Source organism: Hemitrygon akajei, unplaced genomic scaffold, assembly GCF_048418815.1.
Source record: "Hemitrygon akajei unplaced genomic scaffold, sHemAka1.3 Scf000120, whole genome shotgun sequence".
Taxonomy (NCBI): Eukaryota; Metazoa; Chordata; class Chondrichthyes; order Myliobatiformes; family Dasyatidae; genus Hemitrygon; species Hemitrygon akajei.
Window position 1 is genome coordinate 230,625 of NW_027332006.1, and position 24,864 is coordinate 255,488.

Below are 24,864 nucleotides of genomic sequence, written 5' to 3' on the forward strand. Positions count from 1 at the left end.
ACACTACTACCTGCTCAGATAACGTCCTGTCATTACACCGGAGCAGAGTCCCCACTCGCAGGGTTAGAGTGGAATCAGCGCTGAGGACTCACCCACAGGATTACACACTACTACCTGCTCAGATAACGTCCTGTCATTACACCGGAGCAGAGTCTCCACTCGCAGGGTTAGAGTGGAATCAGCGCTGAGGACTCACCCACAGGATTACACACTACTACCTGCTCAGATAACGTCCTGTCATTACACCGGAGCAGAGTCTCCACTCGCAGGGTTAGAGTGGAATCAGCGCTGAGGACTCACCCACAGGATTACACACTACTACCTGCTCAGATAACGTCCTGTCATTACACCGGAGCAGAGTCTCCACTCGCAGGGTTAGAGTGGAATCAGCGCTGAGGACTCACCCACAGGATTACACACTACTACCTGCTCAGATAACGTCCTGTCATTACACCGGAGCAGAGTCTCAACTCGCAGGGTTAGAGTGGAATCAGCGCTGAGGACTCACCCACAGGATTACACACTACTACCTGCTCAGATAACGTCCTGTCATTACACCGGAGCAGAGTCCCCACTCGCAGGGTTAGAGTGGAATCAGCGCTGAGGACTCACCCACAGGATTACACACTACTACCTGCTCAGATAACGTCCTGTCATTACACCGAGTAGTTTGACAACATCGTACTTGGTGTTGCCGTCCCAGCATCGGCCGTCCCTAGAGGCTTCATGACAGGTGCTGCGTTTGCATCTACTAACTAAATTGAGTTATTTCCCCATTGACATTGCGGCTCGCTACAGCACAGAAAAAATTGTTAATTAGCGGTAACTGATGCCAGTCACTGTACAGGTTGTTGCCATTATTGGTAACAGATTATTCTATAAAAGAATGTCATTCCGTGCTTCGACTCCACTTAGGACGGAAACATCCAGACGCGGTGGAATTTCAACGTCTGATCTGCGAAGCATTTTACCCGGCAGGCACAGAATATTGTTTCTGTTAGCCGCTTTCTGCGTTAAAACAGCTGCTGAATTTTCTATATACAAAAAAATACTGAGGTATGCACATGTGCTTGCAGAAACTGTTATTGGCACTGTGATTACCCTTAATGCCGTGCATTGAAAGTTTCGCCGGCACTGAAGCATCGATGATATGCGCAGGCGTCAAAGTTGATGACGTTGGCGAATATCACGCATGCGCGCAGTTCACAAAAAGGCCTCGGCAGCGCGGAAACTGGACTCGGACGCAGGTAAGCGATTATCTCGGGGCGACTGTCTTAAACACCGAGTGAGGGTCAATTGCTGTGAACTGCGGGCACCGTGGCCCGCAATCCCGGCGCAGTCCTGCTCTCTTCCCTTTCTCTCAGCCCCACGAACCGTATACGGGCCCCGGGGAGCTTCCGGCCGCTGAGGAAATGGGAAGCGATGGATCTCTCAGACAGAGCTGAGCTCCAGCTATCTAAAAGTAAGAATTAGGAACTCGGAGAAAGGGAACAAAATCTTTTACATCACCAGTTGAGAAAATCACATTTGTTCCACTTCCAATCACAAACAAGAGAAGATCTGCAGATGCTGGAAATCCAAGCAACACATACAAAATGCCGGAGGAATTCAGCATTAGTACTCTTTTCCGTAGATGCTGCCCGGCCTGCTGAGTTCCTCCAGCATTTTGTGTGTGTTACTTGAGCTACCTCCTTTTGTTTTGGACTTTTCTACCCGTGACGACATGTTTTGACCCATTCTGTCTGGGAAGATAATGATATCAAAAACCTTTGGCCTGGGCAACAAGTAGCTTTCACATAACAAATGTGCCGGAGCCTGTTGGTCCTTTTGCTGTGGTACCGTTTCCTGGATGGTAGCAGCAGGAACAGTTTGTGGTTGTGGTGAACTGGGTCCCCAGTATCCTTTGGGCATTTTTACACACCTGTCTCTGTAAATCAGGGGTGTCAAACTTATTTTAGGTCACGGGCCGGATTGAGCAAAATGCAGCTTCATGCGGGCCGGATCAGTCGGACGCGTGCGAACGCAGCTTTCGCTGCCTCCGTTTTTTCAGCCTGCTGTCATGTGTCTCAGTCTCTGCTATAACTACAAAGTGTTTCACTTTACAAATTCCGTTTCTTATGAAGAAGACTGCCAAATAAACACTAAAAACCCTGAAAACCTGGTACCTGAATAAACTCAGCATTAGCCATATCATACGCCATATGCGCTTCGATTACTGGGGCCAGCTTTAATAGTAATTAGATATTATCTCGCGGGCCAAAGATAATTCCACCGCGGGCCGGATTTGGCCCGCGGGCCTTGAGTTTGACATATATGCTGTAAATGGATTGAATAGTGGGAAGTTCATATCTGCAGATGCACTGGGCTGTCTGCAGTTTCCTGCGATTGAGGGAAGTACAGTTCCCATACCAGGCAGTGATGCAGCCAGTCAGGATGCTCTCAATTGTGTTCCTGTAGAAAGATCTTCGTATTTGGGACCCCATCCCAAGCTTCTTCAGCTGTCTGAGGTGAAAGAGGTGCTGTTGTGCTTTTTTCACAACACAGCCAGTACGTATACACGAGGAAATCTGCAGATGCTGGAAAGTCAAGCAACACACACACACAAAATGCTGGTGGAACGCAGCAGGCCAGGCTGCATCTATAGGAAGAAGTTCTGTCGACGTTTTGGGCCGAGACCCTTTGACAGGACAACATATGAGATCCTCAGTGATGTTTATGCCAAGGAGCTTAAAGCTGTTCACCTTCTTAACCCCAAATCCATTGATGTCAATAGGGGTTAGCCTGTCTCCATTCCTACTGTCGTCCACAATCAGCTCCTTTGTTTTTGTGACATTGAGGGAGAGGTTGTTTTCTTGACACCAGTCAGATGTGGTTCAGACCTCAGATAGAGTCAGCAATCAAATGATTGAGCATGGTGCGATGAATGTGCTGAGCTGTGTATATCACAATGCAAGAAGCATCATAGGAAAGCCAGATCAGCTCAGGACAAGAAATTATGATATTGTAGCCGTTATTGGGATTTGTTTACACCCAACAGTCTGAGGGATTTAGAGGAACAAATTTGCAGAGAGATCACAGACTCTGCCAAGAAACAAAGGTTGAGATTGTAAGCAATTTTAACTTTCCATATGTTGACTGGGACTCCCATACTGTAAAAGGACTAGATGGGGTAGAGTTTTTCAAATGTGCCCTTAAATCAATACATAGAATTCCCGACGTAGAAGTGTGCAATAAGCTGTTAGGCAATGATCAGGGCAGGTGACAGAAATTAGTGATCATAATGCCATGAAATTCAAAATAAAGATGAAAAAGAGAGGTCTGGACCATGGGTTGCGATTCTATATTGGAGAAAGGTCAATTTTGATGGTATCAGAAAGGATCTGACACGTGTGGTTTGGGACAGGCTGTTTTCTGACAAAGGAGTACTTAGTAAGTGGGAGGCCTTCAGAAGTGAAACTTTGAGGGTGTAGAGTTTGTATGTGCCTAACAACGTAAAAGTTGAAACGTAAATGGTGCAGGGAACCTTGGCTTTCAGGAGATATTGAGGCCCCGGGTATTTTGTTCCTCTAAATGCCTCAGACTTTTAGGTGCTACCAAGACTCATTAATCATCATTCCACGCCCTGAGCTCATCTGGCTTTTTTTTAGTTGTCTTCTATTGGTTTCTAAAAGCTTCCCAATAGTTTTTGCTCTTTTGTTTGCCCTCTCTTTGGGCTTTTTATGTTGGCTTTGTCTTCTCATTCCAGCCACGGTTGTGTCCTGACTTTCCAATGCTTCCATTTCTTTGGGATGCATCGATCACTCAGCTTCCGAATTGCTCCCAGAAACTCCAGCCATTGCTGCTCCATTGTCACTCCTACCTTTTCCCTTCCAAACAAGTTTGGCCAGCTTCTCTGACATAGAAACATGGAGAAGTTCAATACAGAAAAAAACTATTTGGCCCATCTAGTCAATGCTGAAAAAACATTTAAGCTGTGCAACTACCTGCACCAAGACCATCGCCCTCCATACCCCTACCATCCAGTCTCCCATCCAAACTTCTTTTAAATGGTGAAACCGAGCTGGCATCTCATTCCACACTCTCACAACCATTTCAGTGAAGAGCTTTTCCAAATGTTCCCATTAAATTTTCACCTTCCTCTCTTACCCATGACCTCTGGTTTTCATCCCACCCAATCTCAATGGAAAAAGCTGCTTGCATTTATCCTATCTATACCCTCATAATTTTGTATACTTCTGACAAATCCTCTAAGCAATGTATAGTTTCATTCTTTATGTTTAGAGCCTTTTTTAGGTGTATAAGATGATGAGGGGCATTGAGCGTGTGGATAGCCAGAGGATTTTTCCCAGGACTGAAATGGCTAACACGAGGGGGCATAGTTTTAAGGTGTTTGGAAATAGATACCGAGGGGATGCCAGGGGTAAGTTTTCTACACAGAGAGTGGTGGGTGTGTGGAATGAACTGAAGGCTATTTGTGTGAGTGTGTTTTAGTTACTGTGGGGCCAGAAAGCCATGCAGCTCAGCAGGAACTTTATACTTTATTGTCTCCAAACAATTGATACTATAGCGTACAAGCATCACAGTGATATTTGATTCTGCGCTTCCCGCTCCCTGAAGTACAAATCAAAGTAAATATAACAAAAAATTAAATTATAAATCATAATTAGAAAATGGAAAAGGGAAAGTAAGGTAGTGCAAGTCAGGTCCAGATATTTGGTAGGTACGGCTCAGATCTGGGTCAGGATCTGTTCAGCAGTCTTATCACAGTTTGAAAGAAGCTGTTCCCAAATCTGGCCGTATGAATCTTCATGCTCCTTAACCTCGGGGAGGGAAGTGGGACAAAAAGTGTGTTGGCTGGGTGGGTCGTGTCCTTGATTATCCTGGCAGCACTGCTCCAACAGCGTGTGGTGTAAAGTGAGTCCAAGGATGGAAGATTGGTTTGTGTGATCATGGAATAATATGGAACATGGAATAATACCAATAGAGAGAGTGAAACTGAGCCAGGTCAAACATTGGAGATGGCAGAAATGCCCCATTCTTATAGAGACAGGAAGGACATCAGGGATTTTAACGGTCGTTCCAAATACCAGCACTGTGCCCAGTTAGAAGATGATTTCTCTCTGCAACTTGTGGTGAACTTCACTGTAACAGTGTGATGTCAGATTACACCTTGACAACTCAAGTGATCTCATCTGAAATGTTGTCTTTCACCCATTGATGGAATTTGTAAATCTTTTTACAGGTTACAAACAACAAGGAATTTTTCTACGGGAATCTCGAACACAACACGCCAGTTTTGCTGTCTCTGTCCAGATATTTAAGAAGTGGAGTAAGGGATTCACTCGATCATCCTTCCTGCTCAGACTGTCGAGAGGGATTCACGCTATCAACTGACCCACTGGCATGCCCGTCACTTTACACAGGCGGGACCTGATCATCTGCTCAGACAGTGGAAATGCATTCAGTCAATCATTTCAACTGAAAGGACATCAGCCAGTTCACACTGGGACAAGGCCATTCAACTGTTCTGTGTGTGAGAAGGCATTCAGTAAATCTTCCCACACGTGGACACACCAGTCAGTACACACTGGGCAGAGGCTGGTCATCTGCGGAATTTGTGGGGAAGGATTCTCTCAGTCATCTGACCAAATGGCTCACCAGTGAGTTCACACCGGGGAGCGGCCGTTCACCTGCTCGGACTGTGGGAAGGGATTCACTTTGTCATCTTATCTGAAGGTACATCAGCAAGTTCACACTGGAGAGAGGCCATACACTTGCTCAGACTGTGGGAAGGGATTCACTCGGTCATCTGACCTACTGGTACACAAGTCAGTTCACACTGGGGAGAAGCTGTTCACCTGCTTAGACTGCGGGAAAGGATTCACTTCCTCAACTAAACTGGAGGAACATCAGCGAGTTCACACTGGCGAGAGGCCGTTCACCTGTTCAGACTGTGGGAAGGGATTCACTTGCTCATCTAAACTGATGGTACATCAGCGAGTTCACACTGGCGAGAGGCCGTTCATCTGTTCAGACTGTGGGAAGGGATTCACTTGCTCGTCTAAACTGATGGTACATCAGCGAGTTCACACTGGCGAGAGGCCGTTCACCTGCTCACACTGCGGGAAGCGATTCACTCAGTCATCCCACCTACAAGCACACCAGTCAGTTCACACTGGGGAGAGGCCATTCACCTGCTCGGAGTGTGGGATGCAATTCACTTGCTCATCTAAACTGAAGGTACATCAGCGAGTTCACACTGGGGAGAGGTCATTCACCTGTTCAGAATGTGGAAAGGGATTCACTCGGTCATCCACCCTACAGAGACACAACTCAGTTCACACTGGGGAGAGGCCGTTCACCTGCTCAGACTGTGGGAAAGGATTCACTCTGTCATCTGAACTGCTGGTACATAAGTCAGTTCACACTGGGGAGTGGCCATTCACCTGCTCAGACTGTGGGAAGGGATTCATTTCGTCATCTAATCTAATGGCACACCAGCGAGTTCACACCGGAGAGCGGCCATTTACCTGCTTCGACTGTGGGAAGGCATTCACTTCGTCATCTTATCTGAAGGTACATCAGCGAGTTCACACTGGAGAGAGGCCATACACCTGCTCAGAATGTGGGAAGGGATTCACTTGCTCATATAAACTGAAGGTACATCAGCGAGTTCATACTGGAGAGATGCCATACACCTGCTCAGACTGTGGGAAGGGGTTCACTTGCTCATATAAACTGAAGATACATCAGGGAGTTCACACTGGGGAGTGGCCATTCACCTGCTCAGATTGTGGGAAGGGATTCATTCAGTCATCCCATCTACAAGCACACCAGTCAGTTCACACTGGAGAGAGGCCGTACACCTGCTTGGAGTGTGGGATGCAATTCACTTACTCATCTAAACTGAAGGTACATCAGCGAGTTCACACTGGGGAGAGGCCATTCACCTGCTCAGAATGTGGGAAGGGATTCACTCGGTCATGCACCCTACAGAGACACAAGTCAGTACACACTGGGGAGAGGCCGTTCACCTGCTCAGACTGTGGGAAAGGATTCACTCTGTCATCTGAACTGCTGGTACATAAGTATGTTCACACTGGGGAGAGGCCGTTCACCTGCTCAGACTGTGGGAAGGGATTCACTCGGTCATCTGACCTACTGGTACACAAGTCAGTTCACACTGGGGAGAAGCTGTTCACCTGCTTAGACTGCGGGAAAGGATTCACTTCCTCATCTAAACTGAAGGTACATCAGCGAGTTCACACTGGGGAGCGGCCGTTCACCTGCTCAGAATGTGGGAAGGGATTCACTCGGTCATCCACCCTACACAGACACAAGTCAGTACACACTGGGGAGAGGCGTTCACCTGCTCAGACTGTGGGAAGGGATTTACTCGGTCATTCAGACTGAAGGTACATCAGCGAGTTCACACTGGGGAGCGGCCGTTCACCTGTTCAGACTATGGGAAGGGTTTCACTGAGTTATCTCCACTGAAGGTACATCAGTGAGTTCACACTGGAGAGAGGCCATTCACCTGCTCACACTGCGGAAGAGATTTACTCAGTCATCCCACCTACAAGCACACCAGTCAGGTCACACTGGGGAGAGGCCATTCACCTGCTCAGACTGTGGAAAGGGATTCGGTCAGCCATGGTACCTACTGATACACAAGTCAGTTCACACTGGGGAGAAGCTGTTCACATGCTTAGACTCGGGGAAGTGATTCACTTGTTCATCTAAACTGAAGGTACATCAGAGAGTTCACACTGGAGAGAGGCTGTTCACCTGCTCACACTGCGGAAAGGGATTCACTTGCTCATCTAAACTGAAGGTACATCAACGAGTTCACACTGGGTAGAGGCCATTCACCTGCTGTGTGTGAACGTGTGAATGGATTTACTCAGTCATCTAACCTTATTTCACTTTTGCATCCTTTTGCATAGGATTGATAGCCCCCCAGCCTGGCCAAACTTAAGAAATCTCGTTTGGGTGGATGCTGCGCAATGCAAATCAGGACCCCAAAATAACAAACGGTACACAATATGTGATTAAATGACTGAGATGTATAATTCTTACTTTGACTATAGAGTTAGTGAAGAAAACAAAAAAAAAGAAAAGGGTCCCACTCTCTCCATTCACGTCTTCTCATCTCTCCCCAGCAAAAGACCACAAAATCTCTCTTCCAGACTCACAAGAAAGAATATTTCTCTCATTGGATAGCCCCACACGCCAAAACCCTGTTATCTCTAGTCGTAACCTAAACATTGCTGCTACGGAGAAACCATTACCTCAGCAGTGAAACATTACGGAGAGGCCATTACATGAGCAGTGAAACCTTACAGCACGTTACACTTGTTAATCACTACAGGGTTCACACTGGGGAGATAGTTTCAATAAGCTGCATGCTGGATATTTGTCCGTCACCGTTGCTGAATGCAATTTCGAGAGTGACTGTCAGTGCTGAACTCTGCAATTATTGCTGCTGCTCACCACACCCAGTTCTGCACCCTGGTCACTGGGTATGGGAGGAGTTTCTTCTGCTGCACATTCACCTTTAATGGGAATGGAGTTTAATATTCTGGATCTGAGACAAATAAATCAGTTCTGTTTTTAACTCTGTCTCAGGTACTTGGTGAATTTATAACACAGCTAGTGTACAGTAGAGAGTCAACTCAGGCCGGCAGGACCCTGCCAGTGATTCTGTTCCAGGACAGTCCTTTTAAATCCTCCCCTGTTGTTCATCTCCTGTTCTCTCTGTGGTTATGGGTTCCAAACAGTCACCACTCTGTGGGTGAACAGGTTTCCCTTGAATTCTCTGCAGACGGAGCAGGGTCAGAAACCTGAGGGGGGTCTGCACAGGGCAGAGTTTGGGGCTCTGGATGATGGTTGATGTAAGAACGTATGATGAGGAGAAGGGAATCTGGAGTGGGGCGTGGCAACAAATGACAGAGCAGCAACGTTTGGAAGCTGATTGACAGAGAAAATCTTTTGGTTGTTTGACTGATGACACAAACTATACCCATGGTGACATCTGTGTGTTGGGAATGGTTTCAGCTATTGAGGGAGTTGTTCCTGCTTGTTTATCCTGTAATATGCTATCCAGATGGTTATTATGGATTGTCCTATCTGAAATAATGTATTATAATTTGTAAGATTTTGACTCCAAAACTGGATCAGGCTTGAACTTACGGTGCCTGTATGAAGTGATGGAGGGCAATCATGAGTCAGTATTTTAAAGCAAGAATTTGGTGAATGATATTCTATCTTTATAAATAATCAGATTGAGTTAAATTCCTGCAGAATCCGGGAATGTGTTGGACTGTGTCTGGTTTCTCTTGGCATTTTCTGCACTTACTGCCTTGTTTGTTTGTATCTCATGTTTTTTTTTCCCCTTTTGTTAACCACTTTGTCCTGTATTTCTGCAAGGAACTCCTCTGTTTCTGGGAAGAGGTCTCCAACTCTCAGTCAGGTGCTCGATGCTTCTTTGTCACCATCTCGTCTGCTCAGATCGTTGGGATGTCTCCCATGGAGGGTCATACTCATTCCACTGGTTAATGTTTACTTCCAGAGTGGTGATTCATTTTTCTGAGTTGGCCTCTCATGTACGTGTTCTGGTCTGTATTTCTTATCACGATTGCATATCCACACATGGAGTGCTGAATCCTGTTCAGTTTTGATGAAAATATATACTTAGAAGTTTTATCTGACTGTTGTGTGCTTTTTTTTTCATGTTTGTTATTCCTCTTCCTCCTTCTGTCCAAGGTCGTGTTTCAGTGTCGACTTTTCTAAAGTTTTCTAAATTTTTTAGAATGTGTTGGATTGTGTCTGGTTCTTCTTGGCATTTTCTGCACTTAAAGCCTTGTTTATTTGTATTTCATGTATTTTCGATTTTTTTTTTTCTTTTGTTAACCACCTTGTCCCATACTTCTGCAGGGAACCCCTCTGTTTCTGGGAAGAGGTGTCCAACTGTCAGACAGGTCCTCAATGCTTCTTTGTCACCATCTCATCTGCTCAGATCATTACGATGCCATACTCATCCCACTGGTTAATGTTTTCTTCCAGAGTGTTGATTCATTTTACTGAGTTGGCCTCTCAGTTAATTTTTCTGATCTCTATTTCTTTTCACAATTACACGGAGTGCTGAATCCGGTAAATTTTTCTTGAAAATATAGAAATTTTATCTGACTGTTGTGTGATCTTTCCTCAAGTGTGTTATTCCTCTTCCTCCTTCTGTCCAAGGTAGTGTTAATCTAAGTGGGTTTCAGTGTAAATACTCTTTTCTAAAGCTTTCTTAAGTTCTTATTGACCTTTGTAAATTTTACTGATTGAAATGGGACCAATATATTTTTTATTAAAAATCAGTCAATGCCGGTATTGATTAAAGTGTTTATTGCCTTTGTTGTATTTGTTAACTACTGAGCTCTGTTTGGCAGGGCTTTTTAAGCCTTGAGCTAAATTTTTTCAAAGGTTTTCCCTATTTTGCACTACTTTCTATTTTATTTGCTTGTTGATATTCCAGATACATGGGTATCAACTGTCCTGATGAAGGGTCTGTCTTGACCCAAAATGTTGATTCGCATCCATAGATGCTGACTGACATGCTGAGCTCCTCCAGCACTTTGTGTGCAGTTCTCAAGATTTCTAGCATCTGCAGGTCCTCTTCTTTCCCAGATACTTATATGTTTCTTGACAAAACAAGCCAAGAACAAGCTGGTAGTGGGGTTGTGTGGCTCTGTTGGTGAAATATTAAATACAGTCATTAGAAAGAGGTGGCATCGGGTTGGAACATGTAGAATCTCTGTGGGTAGAATTAAGGAACAGCAAGAGTAAAAAAAATCTCTGATGGGAATTGGGTGGAGACCTCCAAACAGTAGTAAGTATGTGGTCCACAAATTAAAATGGGACATAGAAAATGCATGCCAAAAGGGCAATGTTACAGTAGTCATGGGGGATTATCATGCAGGTGATTAGGAAAATTAGGATGGTGTTGGTCTAAAGAGGAAAAATTCCTAGAATTCTTTTTTTAGAGCAGCTCGTGGTTGAGCCAACTTGGGGATCAGCTATTCTGGATTGGGTGTTGTAATGAATTAATTAGGTCACTTAAGTCCAAAGAATCCTTAGGGGCAAGTGATCTTAATATGATCAAATTCACTCTGATATTAGAGAAGGAGAAGCTAAAGTTGATGTGGAATAAAGAGAATTAGAGAGGCGTGAGAGAAAAAATGCTCAAAATTGATTTGAAAAGAACATGGGCAGGGATGAAAACAGAGCAGCAATGGCTGGAATTTCTGGAAGCAATTTTGAAGGCACAGGATACATCACAAAGAGGAGGTACTATTCTAAAGCTAAGTTGACAAAACCGTGGCTGATAAGAGGAACTGAACACAACATAAAAACCAAAGAGAGGGCATAGAGCAAAAAATTCCAGGAAGTTAGAGGATTGGTAAGCTTTTAAAAAACAAACAGAATACAACTAAAATAATTAAGAAGGAAACGATGGAACACTTTGGTGAGCTAGCCAATAATAATAAAGAGGATACCAATTTCTTCTTCAGGTACCTATAGTGGAAAAGAGAGGTGGAAGTAGTTATCAGAACACTAGAAAATGATGCTGGAGAGGTAGTAATGGGGTGGGGGTGCAAGGTGATGTCAGATGAACAGAATAAATGTTGTACAAGCCCCATTTCCAGAAAAATTGGGATATTTTCCAAAATGCAATAAAAACAAAAATCGGTGGTATGCTAACTCACATGAACCCTTATTTAACTGACAAAAGTACAAAGAAAAGATTTTCAATAGTTTTACTGACCAACTTAATTGTATTTTGTAAATATACACAAATTTAGAATGTGATGGCTGCAACACACTCAACAGAAGTTGGGACAGAGGCATGTTTACCATTGTGTTACATCACCTTTCATTTTAATAACACTTTTTAATCATTTTGGAACTGAGGATACTAATTATTGTAGATTTGCAATTGGAAATTTTGTCCATTCTTGCTTGATATAAGACTTCAGCTTCTCAACAGTCCGTGGTCTCCGTTGTCTGATTCTCCTCTTCATGATGTGCCATACATTTTCATTAGGAGATAGATCAGGATGGTAGCAGGCCAGTCAAGCACACGTACTCTGTGTCTACAAAGCCACGCTGTTGTAGCCCGTGCAGAATGTGGTCTGGCATTGTCCTGCTGAAATAAGCATGGACGTCCCGGGAAGAGACGTCGCATTGACGGCAACATATGTCTCTCTAAAATCCTAATATACGCCTCAGAGTCGATGGTACCTTCAAATACATGCAAATCACCCATGCCGTGGGCACTGATGCACCCCCATACCATCACAGATGCTGGCTTTTTCACCTTTCGCTGATAACAATCAGAATGGTCTTTTTCATCTTTGGCACGGAAAACTAGCTGAAATGTGGACTCATCTGACCACAGCACAAGGTTCCACAGTCTTTTGGTCTATCTGAGATGAGCCTGGGCCCAGAGAATTCGCCGGTGTTTCTGCATGGAGTTGATGTATGGCTTCCTCCTTCCGTAATACAGTTTCAAGTTGCATTTCTGGATGCAGCGACGGACTGTGTTAAATGACAATGATTTTCCGAAGTACTCGGGATCCCAGGTGGCTATAATTGTCACAGTAACATGACGGTTTCTTAGGTAGTGCAGCCTGAGGGCTCGAAGATCACGCGCATTCAACAGTGGTTTCCGACCTTGCCCTTTACGCACTGAGATGTCTGAATTCTCTGAATCTTTTCACAATATTATGTACTGTAGATGTTGAAATACCTAAATTCTCTGCAATCTTGCGTTGGGAAATGTTCCGTTTGAACTGACTAACAATTCTCTCACGAATTTTGGCACAAAGGGGTGAGCCACGACCCATCCTTGCTTACAAAGACTGAGCCTTTGATGGACGCTACTTTTATACCCAGTCATGATACCTCACCTGCTACCAATTAGCCTGCTTAATGTGGAGTATTCCAAACCGATGTTACTTGAATATTCTGATCCTAGATTAGGTAAAATATATTTACAGAAGGCAAGGAAGGAAGGTGTATTGGCATTGCCTAATTTTAGATTTTATTATTGGGCTGTTAATATCCGATATTTGATATATTGGTTAAAGGATTGGGATATATCTTTTAGCCCTCATTGGGTGAACCTGGAAATTAAATCTGTACAAGGATTTGCATTGGGTTCTATTTTAGGGACTTCTCTTCACTTTGCTCTTTCTAAATTGCCGAAACGAATTGACATCCCGATAGTTAACCATACTTTACGTATATGGTTTCAATTTCGGAAATTTTTTGGGTTGACTCAGTTTGTTTTAAATATTCCTATTGTATCCAATTGCTTTTTTTTATCCTTCTATTATAGACCAAGCTTATTCAGCTTGGAAGACTAAAGGATTACTACGATTTTCCGATTTATTTTTGGATAATTTTTTTATGTCTTTTCAGCAATTATCTAATAAATATAATTTGCCTAGATTTCATTTTTTTAGATATTTACAGATTAGAAATTTCTTAAATACTGTACTTATAACTTTTCCAAATTTTGTGTCTTCAGGTATTTTGGAGAATTTGTGTGAACTAAATCCTTCTCAGAAAGGGCTAATATCAAAACTTTACAATATAATTATGAAGATACGTTCAGAGCCCTTCTATAAGATTAAAAATGATTGGGAAAGAGAATTTAACCTTACTATCCCTATTGAGAATTGGGATAAAATTCTTCAATTAGTTAATACATCATCTATATGTGCTAAACATTCATTAATACAGTTTAAGTTTGTGCATAGGGCTCATATGTCCAAGGATAAATTGGCTCATTTTTATTCCTATATAAATCCTATTTGTGACAGATGTCATTCTGAGATAGCGTCTTTAACACATATGTTCTGGTCGTGTCCGCTTTTGAAAAAATATTGGAAAGACATTTTTGATATTATTTCTGCGGTATTGAACATTGTTTTACAACCACATCCTATTACTGCAATTTTTGGTTTACCAATGATGGACTCACTCCATTTATCCTCTTCCGCTTGTCGAATGATTGCATTTCTTACATTAATGGCTAGAAGATCTATTTTGTTGAATTGGAAATTAATCCTGCTACCGTATTTCATTGGTTTTCTCAAACAATGTTATGTCTAAATTTAGAAAAAAATAGAAGTGTTGTATTTGATACTTCTATTAAATTTGAAAAGATATGGAGACCATTTATTCAATATTTTCATATGATGTAATATGACCCTGTTCCAAGCCTATTTGTTTTTCCAGTTTCGATTTTATATATGTTGAGAGGATTGGAGTTGATGACACTGATGATTTTGTATTTTTGTAAGATATTATAAACAGCCCTTCTTTTTTCCATTTTTTTCTTTTTCTCTTTTTTCTTTTTTGTTTTTTTTCCTTATTAGTTATTAGATTATTAGATTAGTTTTTTATTGCATTTTTTTCTTTTTCTTTTTTCTGTCTTTTTAATATATATTATGATATACCTAGGTTTGCCTTGTTTATTTGTAAATTGTATCGTCCATGATTTGGGAATACTCATTTATACTGTAATCATTGCTTATGTATTCTTTCATGTTCAGTTGAAATGTGTATGTTTGTAATCCCATTATCTATGTATCAATTTTATTTTGTTGATATTAATAATAATAATAAAAAGATTGAAAAAGACAGAAAGAAAAGAATATTCTGTGCATTTTTCAATCTTATTTTAACTCTGTCCCAACTTTTGTTGAGTGTGTTGCAGCCATCATATTCTAAATTTGTGTATATTTACAAAATACAATTAAGTTGGTCAGTAAAACTATTGAAAATCGTTTCTTTGTACTTTTGTCAGTTAAATAAGGGTTCACGTGAATTAACATTTCACAGATTTTTGTTTTTATTGCATTTTGGAAAATATCCCAACTTTTCTGGAAATGGGGTTTGTACAGCACTCTTATCTGTCAAAGACGCAGGAATATGGAAGTCGCAGATGTCAGTGGTCAAAATTGGAAAGATATGTTACTCGGGAGAAGATTCTTGGGAAACAGAGATGGTCTGTAGGTAAATAGGTCACCTGGACCAGATGGTGTACACCCCAGAGATCTGAAAGAGGTGGCTGAAGAGATCTGGAGGCGTTAGCAATGATCTTTCGAGAAACGTTAAGGAAATTATATGCTAAGATGTTTTTTCCTTCACTTCTCACAGTTTCACCTATCACCTACCATTTCTTCCACCCCTCTCACCCCCACACTTCTTCCTCTGACATCTCATCTGTTTTTTCCCCCAGTCTTAATGAAGTGCCTCGCACCGAAACGTCGACTGTTTACTATTTCCCATATATGCTGCCTGGCCTCCTAGGTTCCTCCGGCATTTTGTGTATGTGTTGCTTGGATTCCCAGCATCCACACGTTTTCTCCTGGTTTTTTTTTTGATAAAAGAAAAAGCGGGGTCACGTAATACAGCAAGAAAACAGTGGGAAGTTTAGAGGACTGGAAAGCTTTTACATAACCAACAGGAGACAAAAAAAACACACACAAGAGAGAGAAAATGATAAATTAAGGTAAGTGAGCCAATAATATCAAGTATCAGAAGTGTTTCAGATACATAGAGAATAAAAGAGAGGCAAGAGTTGATATTGTACCGCTGGAAGATGATGCTGGCGACTTTGTAATAGAGCAAAAAAATAGTGGCCGAATCTAATTTGTGTCAATCTTCACTGTGTAAGACACTCGCAGTATAAGACCATAAGACATAGGAGCAGAATTAGGCCATTCAGCCCATCAAGCCTGCTCCGCCGTTCTATCATGGCTGATCTCGGTTCTCTCTCAACCCCACGCACCTGCCTCCTCGGCATATCCTGTAATGCCCTGACTGATCAGCAAACTATTAGCTTCTGCCTTAAATGTACCCACAGACTTGTCCCCCACCGCCGTCTGTGTCAGAGAATTCCACAGATTCACTGCTGTCTGACTAAATAAAATCCTCCTTAACTACTCTAAAAGGTCGCTGCTCAGTTTTCAGGCTGTGCCCTCTGTTATGGCTACCCCCACCATATGAAAAGTCCTCTCCTCATCCAACCTATCTAGACCTTTCCACATTTGGTGGGTTTCAGTGAGATTTACCCCCATCATCCACATTTACTAAACACAGGTCAGTGCAGGAGTACAGGCCCAAGGCTGGCAAATGTTCCTCTTATCTTAACCCCTTCATTCCCTGAATCATCTTCTTGAACATCCTCTGGACTCTCTCCAAAGACAACACACCTTTTCTGAGATATGGATCCGAAATATTCTAAGTGCGTCCTAAGTAGTGTCTTATAATGTACCAGCATTATCTCCTTGCTTAGATATTCTACACTTTAAGTAAATACCTTCTTTACCCCAGACTCAACCTGTAAGTTAACCTTCCGGGAGACTTGCCCGAGGACTCACATTTCTTTCTGTAGTTCTGTTTTTGAACCTTCTCCCAATCAGATAATTATTCACCATTGTTCCTTTTCACAAAATGCATTATCGTACATTTCGAAATATTGTATTACATCAGCCACTTTTTGCCAGTTCAATCTGAGCAGGTGAACAGCTTCTCCCCAGTGTGAACTTGCTGGTGTCTCTGTAGGTTAGATGACTGAGTGAATCTCTTCCCACAGACTGAGCAGCTGAAATCCCTCACTGCAGTGTGAACTGACTGGTGAGTCACTAGGTGAGATGATGTGGTGAATCTCTTCCCACAGTCTGAGCCACATAACCGCATCAGTTCCATTATCCAGATCACTGACAAACCATGTAAAAAGTAGCGGACCGAATACTGACCCCTGAAGACCACAAGTCACTGCTGGCCAACCAGACAAGGCTCCTTTTATTCCCACTCGCTGCCTCTTGGCTGTCAGCCATTCCTCTGTCCATGCCAGTATTTATTCTGATTTTTATCCTATCATGCAGTCTCATGTGTGACACCTTATCAGATGCTTTCTGTAAGTCCAAGTAAATGATATCCACTGCCTCTCGTTTGTCCATCCTCCTTATGACTTCCTCGAAGAACTCTCACAGATTTGTCAGGCAAGATTTCCCTATGCAGAAACTATGAGGTAGGTTAACTGGACTATAATTTGCTTTCTTTTGCCTTCCTCCCTCCTCAAAGAGTAAAATAACTTTTGCATTCTTCTGGTCCTACGGGACCATGCCAGGATCCAGTGATTCTTGAGAAGTCATGACCACTGCGCCTGTTATCTCTTCAGAAACCTCTCTCAAGACTCTGGGATGTAGTCCATCTGGTCCAGGTGACTAATCCACTTTTAGAACCTGGGTTTGCCTAGCATATTTCCCTTTGTAATAGCAATGACACTCTTTCTGGCACACTACTAGTGTCTTCCACGGAGAAGACGGATGCAAAATACCTACCAAGTTCATCTACCATCTCTTCCCCATTTCTACCAGATGATCATCATTTTCCAGTGGTCCAATATCAACTCTCGCCTCCCTTTCGCATTTTATAATGGTTTATTGAATTGTCTAGTTTGCTCTCATATTTCACCTTTCCCCTTCATATAGCTTTTTTTTTTAGTTGCCTGTTCTAGATTTTAAAAGCTACCCAAGCGTAGACGCCAAGTCATTGAGTGTATTTTAAAGGGATGTTCAAAGATTATGGGGAGAAGGCAGGAGAATGGGGTTGCGAGAGGTAATCAATTGGACAGGAAGGAATGGCGGAGCAGACTCGATTGGCTGAGCAGCTTCTGTCTCATATCTCATGGCTCATGGTCTGAAGAAGAGGCCAGTGAGGTTGCATTAGGGTTAGAGTATTGCTCGGGTATCCACGCCTGGATTATTGTATTCAGTTTTGGTCGTTCTGCTATAGGAAAGAGGACGCTAAGCTAGAATAAGTGCAGAAAAGATTTACGAGAATGCTGCCGATACTCGAGGGATTGAGTTCTGGAGAGAGGTTGGACAGGTTGGGACTTCACACCTTGAAGTGCTGGAGATTGAGGTGACATTATGCAGGTGTTCCAAACTATCAGTGTACAGAAATGGGGAATGTGCGCAGTTGAGTGAACTCAGCCTTGTCTCCTTGTAGCGACTGAGGATGAGAGGTGACCTGATAGAGGTGTATAAGATGATGAGAGGCATTGATCGTGTGGATAGTCAGCGGTTTGTTCCAAGGGCTAAAATGGCTGCCACAGTGGGCACAGTTTTAAGGTGCTTGGAAATAGGTACAGAGGAGATGTCGGGGTACGTTTTTACACAGCGAGTGATAAGTGCATGGAATGGGCTCCGGCAGTGTTCGTGCAGGGGGAAACGATAGGGTCTTTTAACAGCCTCCTGGATAGGTGCATGGAGCTTAGAAAAATAGAGGGCTATGGGTAACCCCAGTAATTTATAAGGTAGGGACATGCTCAGCACAACTTTGTGGGCTAAAGGGCCTGTATTGTGCTGTAGGTTGTATATGTTTTTCTGTTTATTTTTCTTCACCCCCATTTTTGTAGAATCAACAACCAGAGAGCACCGGTTTTAAGGTGAGGGGGGATTGATTTAATAGGGATCCCAGGGGAAAATTATGAATCCACTCTCCCTTCTGTTTCATTATTTAACTAACACGATGAGTGCACTCTCAGGTTGGAGGAGCAACACCTCATATTACTTCCGGGTAGCATGAGCATCGATACCTTTAACTTCTATCTCCATGTTTTCATTTCATCAACCCACACGCCAGCCTCCTCCATTCTGTCTCCTCATTGCTCTCTTCTCCACTGCGGATCGTCTTCCTCTGGTTCCCCTTTACTTTCTTCCCCATTGTCGACTCTCCTCTCCTATCAGATTCCTCCTTTTCAGCCCTTTGCATTTTCCACCTACCACCTCACAGCGTCTCACTTCATCTCCCACCTCCCCCACCCACTCACCTTCACTCTTATCTGGCTTCACCTATCATCTACCAGCTTGGACTCTCCGCTCCCCACACCATCTTATTCTGGCATCTCGCCACTTCCAGTCCCGATGAAGGGTCTCGGCAGGAAATCTCTGTTTTGATTTATCCCCCTCTATAGAAGCTACCTGACCTCCTGACTTCCTCCAACATTTTATGTATGTTACTCTCCATCTCCAACATCTGCAGAATCTCATCGGGACAGAGAGCAGAATGCAGAGAGGACATCGGGTCTCACTAATGTCGAGGAGGCCACACCTGGAAAACTGGAAACAGTAGATGACCCCAACAAGCACGATGCTGAAAAGTTGCCTCATATGGAAGGACTGTTTGGGACTCTGACTCGTGGTGAGGAGAGTGGTTAGGGGCAGGTCTGGAACTTCATCGACTTGCAGCCCCTGGACTCCTTCTAACCGTTGCAAACCTTTCCTTTTTGTGGACAACACTGCCGCTTGGTGGTGATTTACCACAATAACCCCCTGATTTGTGGACTCCATTGTCACCAGGTGGCGCTCTGCCGCATTAACGCTGAGAGACAGAAATGTGACGCTGCAGCCTGCTGAAATATTAATTCAAGATTCAGGGTTGTTTAATTCCATTTCCAGCAGACACAAGTAAATGATGTCGAAATAATTATTACTCCGGCTCCAATACAGCACAAAAACACAATAGTAACAACATATATCCACAGCTTATATACTGTGCACGGACTGATTGTATGTTCATAAAGTGACGCTCGGCATAGGACGCCTGCATATAAGATGACAGACAGGAAATGTTAAAGTCGAGGTGTTTGGTATTGTGGAAGGGTGGGTTAGAGGGTAGAGATATTTATTAGCTTTACTGCTTGGGAAAAGTAGCTGTCTCAGAGGCTGGTAGTCCTGGTGAGGATCCTGCGCATCTACCCACTAATGAGAGTGAGATGAATAGTCCATGAGTGGGATGGGTGGAGGTAGATCGTGAAAATTAGATTGGTGCTTGATCTCAAGAGAGGGCATTTGGAAAATACTAATGAGATGCTTTTAGAATAGCTTGTAATTGTGCCCTCTTGAGAAATGTTGATTCTAGATTGGGTATTGTCCAAAGAACCAAATTTGATTAGGGAGCTTATGGTAAAGGAACCATGTTGACGCTGTGATCATAACATGTTGCAATTCACCCTGCACTTTGAGAGGGGAAAGGTACAACAAGATGCATCATTATTAGTAGGGTGAGTGGAACTACGGAGGCACGGGAGAGGAGATTACTAAAGTTGATTGAAGGGGACACTAGCAGGGATGATGGCAGAATAGCAATGGCTAGAGTTGCTCCACTTGACAGCCTCAGGGTTGAAGAGAAACACATCATATTCCAACTGCATAGCTCCAACCTGAAGGCATGAATATCGATTTCTCCTTCCAGTAAAAAAATTACTGCCCACATTTCTTTCCACATTCTCCCGAGTAACGTAACTTTACACATTCTGACCACTGACATCTGGGACTTCCATATTCCTGCCAGTGTCTTCTACAAATAAGAGTGATGTACGATACTGATTCAGTGCATCAGCCATCACATTTCACCCTCACCCCATTAATACCTCTCCAGCATCATTTTCCATTGGTTTGATATTCGCCTCTGTCTCTCTTTTACACTATATGTGCCTGAATTAAAAATAGTATCCTCTTTAATATTACTGGCTAGCTCACCGAAGTATTCCATCTTATCCTTCTTAATGATTTTAGTTGCATTCTGTTTGCTTTTAAAAGCTTCCCAATCCTCCAACTTCTAGTAGTTTTTGTTCTGTGCCCTCTCTTTGTTTTATATGGTGTCTTTGGTTTCTCTTATCAGCCACGGTTTTGTCAGCTTACCTTTAGAATACCACTTCCTCTCTGTGACTTCTGAATTGCTTCTAGAAATTCCAGCCATTGTTGCTCTGTTTTCATTCCTGCCCGTGTTCTTTTCAAATCAATTTTGACAATTTGTTCTCTCATGCCTCTCTAATTCTTTATTCCACATCTGTCTTTAGTTTCTCCTTCTCTAATGTCGGGGTGAATTTCATCAGATTAAGATCACTTGTCCCGAAGGGTTCTTTGAACTCAAGTGACCAAATTAATTCCGATTCATTACAGCACCAAATCCAGAATAGCTGACCCCCCAAGTGGGCTCAGCCACGAGCTGCTCTAAAAAAAAGCATCGTGTAGGCATTCTAGGAATTCCTCCTCTTGAGACAAACACCATCCTGATTTTCCTAATCACCTGCATGACAATCCCCCATGACTATTGTAGCATTACCCTTTGGTACGCATTTTCTATCTCTCATTGTAATTTGTGGACTACTTACTTACTACTGTTTTGGGGTCACTATACAATTCCCATCAGGGATTTTTTTTTGTACATTTGCTGTTCCTTAATTCTACCCACAGATTCTACACCGCCCAACCCTATGCCATCTCTTATTTAATGATTTTATTTAATATTTCACCAACAGAGCCACACAACCCCACGACCAGCTTGTTATTTCACTAAACATATAAATATCTGGGAAACAAGGGGACTTGCAGATGCAAGAACTCAAGAGAAATTCACACGAAGTGCAGGAGAAGCTCAGCTGGTCAGGCAGCATCTATGGATGGGAATCAACATTTCCGGCCATGACCCTTCTTTGGGACTCTTGATAACCACGTATCTAAAAAAATCAACAAGCAAAAACAATAGAAAGTAGTGCAATATTGGGAAAACCTTTGACAAAATTTATTTCAAGGCTTTAAAAAACTGTGGAACAGAGCTCAATAGTCAACAAATACAACAAAGACAATAAACACTTCCATCAATACCGACAGTGACTTTTTTTAATGAAAATATCTTAGTCCCATTTCAATCAGTAAAATGTACAAAGATAAGTAAGAACTGAAATGACAAGTTTAGAAAAGACTATTTACACTCAAACCCACTGAGATTAACACTACCTTGGACAGAAGGAGGAAAAGGAATAACGCACATGAGAAAGAAAATCACATAAGACCATAAGACACAGGAGCAGAATCGGCCATTTGGCCCATCGAGTCTGCTCCACCATTTCATCATGAGCTGATCCAATCTGCCCTTTAGTCCCATTCCACCACCTTTTCACCATAACCTTTGACGCCCTGACTACTGAGATACCTATCAATCACTGCCTTAAACACACCCAATGACTTGGCCTCCACTGCTAGCCATGGCAACAAATGCCACAGATTCACCACCCTCTGACTAAAAAAATTTCTCCGCATCTCTGTTCTGAATGAGCGCCCTGCAAACCTTACGTCATGCCCTCTTGTACTAGACTCCCCCAGTCACTCTCGAAATTGCATTCAGCAACGGGGATGGACAAATATCCAGTCTACAGCTAATTGAAACTTTCTCCCCAATGTGAACCCGGTCGTGTGTTACATGGTTAGATAATTGAGTGAATCCCTTCCCATATTCACAGCAGGTGAACGGCCTCTCCCCAGGGGAACACAATGATGCAGCCTTGATGGAGACGGTTGAGAGAATCATTTCCCAAAGTCTGAGCAGACGATCAGCCTCCAACTGGTGTGAACTTGCTGGTGTTTTAGTAGACGAGATGATCGTGTAAATACCTTCCCACATTCACAGGTCGACGGCCTCTCCCCAGTGGAACTCACTGGTGTGCTAGCAGATCAGATGACTGAGTGAATCCCTTCTCACAATCTGAGCGGGTGAAATCTCTCTCTGCTGTGTGATCTCAGTAGGTGAGATGATGTGGTGAATCCCTTTCCACAGTCTGAGCAGGTGAATGACTTCTCCCCAGTGTGAACTCGCTGGTGTGTCTGTAGGTTGGATGACTGAGTGAATGTCTTACCACAGACTGAGCAGGTGAACGGCTTGGCCCCAGTGTGAACTGACTGGTGTACTTGTAGGCTAGCTAACTGTGTGAATCCCTTTCCACAGTCTGAGCAGGTGAACAGCCTCTCCCCAGTGTGAACTCGCTGGTGACTCTGTAGGTTAGATGATGAGTGAATCTCTTCCCACAGACTGAGCAGGTGAAGTCCCTCACTTCAGTGTGAACTGACTGGTGAGTCAGTAGGTGAGATGATATGGTGAATCTCTTCCCACAGTCTGAGCCACACAACCCCATCAGTTCCATTATCCAGATCACTGACAAACCATGTGAGAAGTAGCGGACCGAATACTGACCCCTGAAGACCACAAGACACTGCTGGCCAACCAGAAAAGGCCCCTTTTATTCCCACTTGCTGCCTCTTGACTGTCAGCCATTCCTCTGTCCATGCCAGTATTTCTTCTGATTTTATCCTGTTAAGCAGTCTCATGTGTGACACCTTATCAGATGCCTTCTGAAAATCCAAGTAAATAATATCCACTGCCTCTCGTTTGTCCATCCTGCTTATGACTTCCTTGAAGATCTGTAACAGACTTGTCAGGCAAGATTTCCCTGCATAGAACCTATGCTGGCTTTGACTTATTATATCATTAGTCTCCCAGTACCCCAAAACCTCATCTGTTATCAAGTGCTTCTTAACGTGTCATGACCAATGCATCTGTTATCTCTCCAGCAACCTCTCTCAGGACTCTGGGATGTAGTCCATCTGGTCCAGGTGACTTATCCACTTTAAGAACCGGAGTTTGCCGAGCACGTTTTCCTTTGTAATAGCAATGGCACTCACTCCTGTACCCTGACACTCACGGATCTCTGGCACACTGGTGGTGTCTTCCACAGACAAGACGGATGCAAAGTACCTATCTAGTTCATCTACCAGCTCTTCCCCATTTGTACCCCAAGAGCATCATTTCCCAGTGGTCCAATATCAACTCTCACCTCCTTTTCGTATTTTTTTATAACTGGTTTATATTATTGTATAGTTTGCTATCATATTTCACCTTCCCCATTATAGCTTTTATTTTAAATTTGCCTGTTGTTGGATGTTAAAAGCTACCCAATTATCCAACCTACTACTCACTTTTGCTACCTTATATGCTTTTATGCAGTCCTTAACTTCCTTTGTCAGCCACGATAGCCTAGCCCCGCTGTTTGAGAACTACGTCTGTGGGACATATCTATCCTGTACATTATGAACTATTCCCAGAAACGTCAGCCATTTCTACTCTGGCGCCATCTCCACCAGCATCCTCCAATCCACCTGGGGAATCACCTTTCTCATGCCTCTAAAATTCCCTTTCATTCCATTGCGATACTACGCATGTGACCTGTGCTTCTCCCTCACAAATTGCAGTAGGAATTCAATCATATATGATCACTGCCTTCTAATGGTTCCTTTACATTAACCTCCCCAATAAGATCTGGGTTATTACACAACACCCAATCTAAGATAGCAGTTCCCCGAGTAGGCTCAACCATCAGCTGCTCTAAAAACCCATTTCGTTTGCATTCAATACATCCCCTCTTTTGCGATCTCACGCCAAACTGACTTTCCCAATCCTCCTGCAGATTGAAGTCACCCACTACAGCTGTGTCATTAAATTTATTACATAAATGCCAAACATTCAGCAGTACCTGGGGCAGAAGTGAGGATATATGCTTTTACCAAGGAGAGAAGGTGTTTTTGAAGCTGAAAGGCCTGAAGGTAGATAAGGCACCGCAGAGTTCAGAAAGAGGAGGCTGAAGAGATTGTGAAGGCATTAGAGTCATAAAAAACTACAACACAGGAATATGCCATTCGGCCAGTCTAGTCCGTGCTAAAGCATTAATCTTCTGAGTTCCAACAACTTCCACCTGGACCATAGCCCTCCATATGCTTCTCATCCAGTGACCTAAGCAAACTTCTCTTAAAGATTACAATCGTCCCTGCCACTTGCTCTGGCAGCTCGGTGCACACTCCCACCTCTGAATGAAGAAGTTCCCCCTTAGTTTTCTCTTCAAGTGATGAGTAATGATCTATCAGAAATCACTAGATTTTGGAACGGTTCTGGTGGAACAGA

General features: G+C 43.2%; 1 protein-coding gene across 1 annotated transcript; it reads left to right on the forward strand.

Annotated features, from left to right (window-relative positions):
• Positions 1-1,187: 1,187 nt before the first annotated feature.
• LOC140723589 (uncharacterized) lies at positions 1,188-7,898 on the forward strand. Its single transcript, XM_073038155.1, has 2 exons — positions 1,188-1,247; positions 5,243-7,898. The coding sequence occupies exon 2, from the start codon at positions 5,986-5,988 to the stop codon at positions 7,411-7,413; it is 1,428 nt and encodes a 475-aa protein (XP_072894256.1). The 5' UTR covers positions 1,188-1,247; positions 5,243-5,985; the 3' UTR covers positions 7,414-7,898.
• The last annotated feature ends 16,966 nt before the right edge of the window (positions 7,899-24,864 follow it).